The 3,357-nt window shown below is 36.3% G+C and overlaps 1 protein-coding gene across 1 annotated transcript; it reads left to right on the top strand.

Moving 5' to 3' along the window:
- The first annotated feature begins 2,388 nt into the window (after positions 1-2,388).
- LOC148031588 (uncharacterized) lies at positions 2,389-3,050 on the top strand. The gene is made up of 3 exons (XM_087685772.1): positions 2,389-2,452; positions 2,546-2,647; positions 2,773-3,050. Exons 1-3 carry the CDS (start codon positions 2,408-2,410, stop codon positions 3,010-3,012), a joined length of 387 nt encoding a protein of 128 aa, XP_087541898.1. The 5' UTR covers positions 2,389-2,407; the 3' UTR covers positions 3,013-3,050.
- Positions 3,051-3,357: the final 307 nt, after the last annotated feature.

Below are 3,357 nucleotides of genomic sequence, written 5' to 3' on the forward strand. Positions count from 1 at the left end.
TGGGTTTGAAATGCTTTTATATCGACCGTTAAGCATGTGGTGATAGTTCCAACGAAAAAGTTTGTGTAATAATGAAAATACACGTGTGTGTGACTTAACACAGCGTAATAAACTCCTCAGAAGACGTGCGCATTCTCTTTTTCCAAAAATACGTTTTACGTGTGTTAAATAACCCTTTCCAAGTAAATAAAAAATTCTGATAAGCGAGGGTACGTCACACGTGTGTTATTAACACTTTGCGAAGAACGTTGAGTCCATGCAAATTCACCGCCTTCAGCTTTCATCGCATTTCATCGCTACTCCATCTTTGTTTTTGGTGTTCCTTCCAGTCTCCACGCATTTCCTTCCAATCTCCAAGCATTTCACTGCTTCCCCAACAAAGCAAACCTTCAAGCATATTGTCATCTTTAGGCTGAGATTGTGAAGAACAAGCTAAGAAGAAGGTATGGTTTCTGCATCTTGCTTTTCAATAACAAGCTCCATTCAATGCATTGTTTTGATATTTTTCCTTAATCCTTTATGTTATTATTAGCTCATGACCACTACAAAAGAATTTTTTCCACAGTGAAAGCATTCCTTAATATTGTGGATATTTAAGAAAATCTTACTGTGATCTGCATGAGCTATCTGAAATCCATGCTGCTGTAAATAATTACTTATCTGAGAATTCCATGCTCTCGGTGACTGTTTCTTTCCTCCCTAATTCTATGGATATTTTAAGTAATCGTAAAAGCTTTCCTTGGTCAATTTTTATGCTATTCATGAGCTGTCCGGTGAAACGTGAAAATAAGGTACTTCAAGCAGGTTTCCTGGCTTAAATTCGCGTTTCACTGGACACAATGGACAACAAGTCCGGTGAAACACGAAAAGAAGCAGCTGCAAGGAGGCGCCTTGCTTGACACTCGCGTTTCACTAGACAGCTCGAGAAAAATTCAGCTGATACGAGAAAACGCCATGCAGCATAGATAACTCTTGTCTGGGACTTGCGTTTTGCTTTACATGCTGGAGAAGAAGTAACATATGTTTTTTTGGCAGATGGCTAGGACTAAGGCAACAGCAAGAAAAGAGAAGATTGATCCTAGGGATTTAGCATCAAAGATTCATCAGTCTTCAAAGCCTCAGAAGCTCTCTAGAAAGTCAAAGCCAAGGAGAAGGTTTTCTCAAAATGTCAGGTGTCTAAGGGAGATTAGGAAGGCAGTAAATGCTCTTGACAATGCAATTCCAAAGTTGTCTTTTCAGAGGCTTGTCAGGGAAATTTGTGACAGATATAGTTTGGATAGTTTCAGATGGACAAGAACAGCTCTTAATTGTATACAAGAAGCCACAGAGGATTTTCTAATTGAGTTTTTCCAAGATGCCTACATTTGTGCTGCTCATGCTCATAGGCTCACACTCATGGACAAGGACATGGTAATTCTTAGGAGGCTAAGATATAGATTTTCAAAGGTCCTTGAGCCAATTCCCCTCACTGATATGAAGACATTTAATATCCTTAATGTGCCCCCAGCTAGAAGAAAGAAAGATGATTATGGTGTCAGGGTTGAGGATGTCACCCATGAGAAGGATACAAGGCAACATGAAAAAGAGGAGAAGGCTAAAGAGGAACAAGCAGATAAATGGAGAGAGTATAGGAGGCAAAGGGTTGAAGAAAGGGAAATAGAGCAACTAGAGTCCTTTGAAAATGAGCTAGCCACCCTTCTTGAAGCAACTAATCCAAAAGGATTCAGTGTGTTTTGTTTCTTACCTGGTGACTTAGGCAAAAGAACTGAGGTTATCTCCTTTGATGCTGCATGTGTTCAGATTCTTAAGGATAAAAGAAGAGAAGTAAATGACAGTCTTATTCTTGCTGGCCTAAGGTATGTCCATCCATAATTACTTATACTTTTTTATATTTTTTTAGCAATAAGATTTTTCTTGTTTATACTCACTATTTCTATGCCTTTTCTAGGTGTATAATGCATGAGTTTCCTTTGGATATACAACAAAAAATTGAGGTTTTTGATCCATCTATCTCATTCTTTATGAGGAATGAGCTTGATGCAAGTTTTATTGAGCACTGGCTCAATTTGATTGACTTCGATACTTTGGAGCTGCTTATAATTCCATATAATGAAAAGTAAGTGATTCAATATTCTATTAGAGTTTTTGAGATTTTATCCTACTAATTTGTTGAGATATGATTGCTTTTAGTTCTCATTGGAGCTTGATTGCAATAGACCTTGTGGATAAGCAATGCTTTTTAATCAACTCTATGAAAGGAAGCCATGGAAATGCTAAATTGTAAGTTATATTATCCAAGGGCTCCTTGATATTTCAATTCTTTTTTTTGTAAGTACTCTAAATTTCAACATATTTTATATACAGAGGTGCCAAAAGATTAATTGAAGAGCTAGAGAAAAGACCCCCTATGCCATCTGATTTGCTTGCAACAATGCAATATAGACAAGTTGCAGTAAGTTATTCATTAAAATAATTGAAACATGAGTTTGTTCTATGAACTACCATTCGTCCTCTTTATAGTTTTACTTTGTGTTGGTGGTTGCAGTGTCCCCATCAGGATGATAGCCATTCTTGTGGCTGGAGGGTGATTGCAAATGCTAGAAGAATGGTTAACTTTGTTTATCTTAATGATGATAAACATGTAAAGGTAATATGAAAGATGCTAAACTTTAAGATAGATATTAATTGCAAATAGTCCATTGATGATAAAAATATAGTCTATTGTAAGAACAATAATGAACTAAAACTCTTTTTTCTATAAATGTGTGACAGTTTTCGAAGGATTGCTATACATCTGAGCATATTTGGTACATCAGAGCAAAGCTCTTGAAGTATATGATAATCAATTGTATACAACCAACAACAGAGATTGGTGGGGATTTGCACCATGAAGGAGATGCGGTGCCTATAACCACGGAAGGCAAATCCACAGCTTCAACACCTTCTATACCCAAGACATCAAAGAAAGGCAAAAGGACTCCTAGAAAGGATAGTTCTCCAAAAAAGAAATAGCTTTGCCATATCGCCTTGTAGGCCTTCATATATAGAAATTTGCCCTTCAGCCCTTGTATATCTCATAGAGATGGCAGATAGACATCTGCTACAAAATTTGTACATGTATTTTATATTGATAGTAAAGATATCTTTTCTTGAATGTCATTGCAGTGTATTTTATTTTCTCTCCTTTTCGATATCTGCAAAAAATAAATTACAAATGTTTGTTAGTTAGAAAGTGAGATCTTGATATACATCTAAGTAGATATAATATGATGTGAAAACTTACTCGTTTCTTGTCAAGTTGGAATACAAAGGAGCATGGTAGTTCAATGTCTTCATTTTGTAAATCCATCCTCACTT

Source organism: Lygodium microphyllum, chromosome 9 (genome assembly GCF_053477565.2).
Source record: "Lygodium microphyllum isolate KBCC chromosome 9, Lygodium_microphyllum_v1.1.10, whole genome shotgun sequence".
In the NCBI taxonomy this organism is placed as follows: Eukaryota; Viridiplantae; Streptophyta; class Polypodiopsida; order Schizaeales; family Lygodiaceae; genus Lygodium; species Lygodium microphyllum.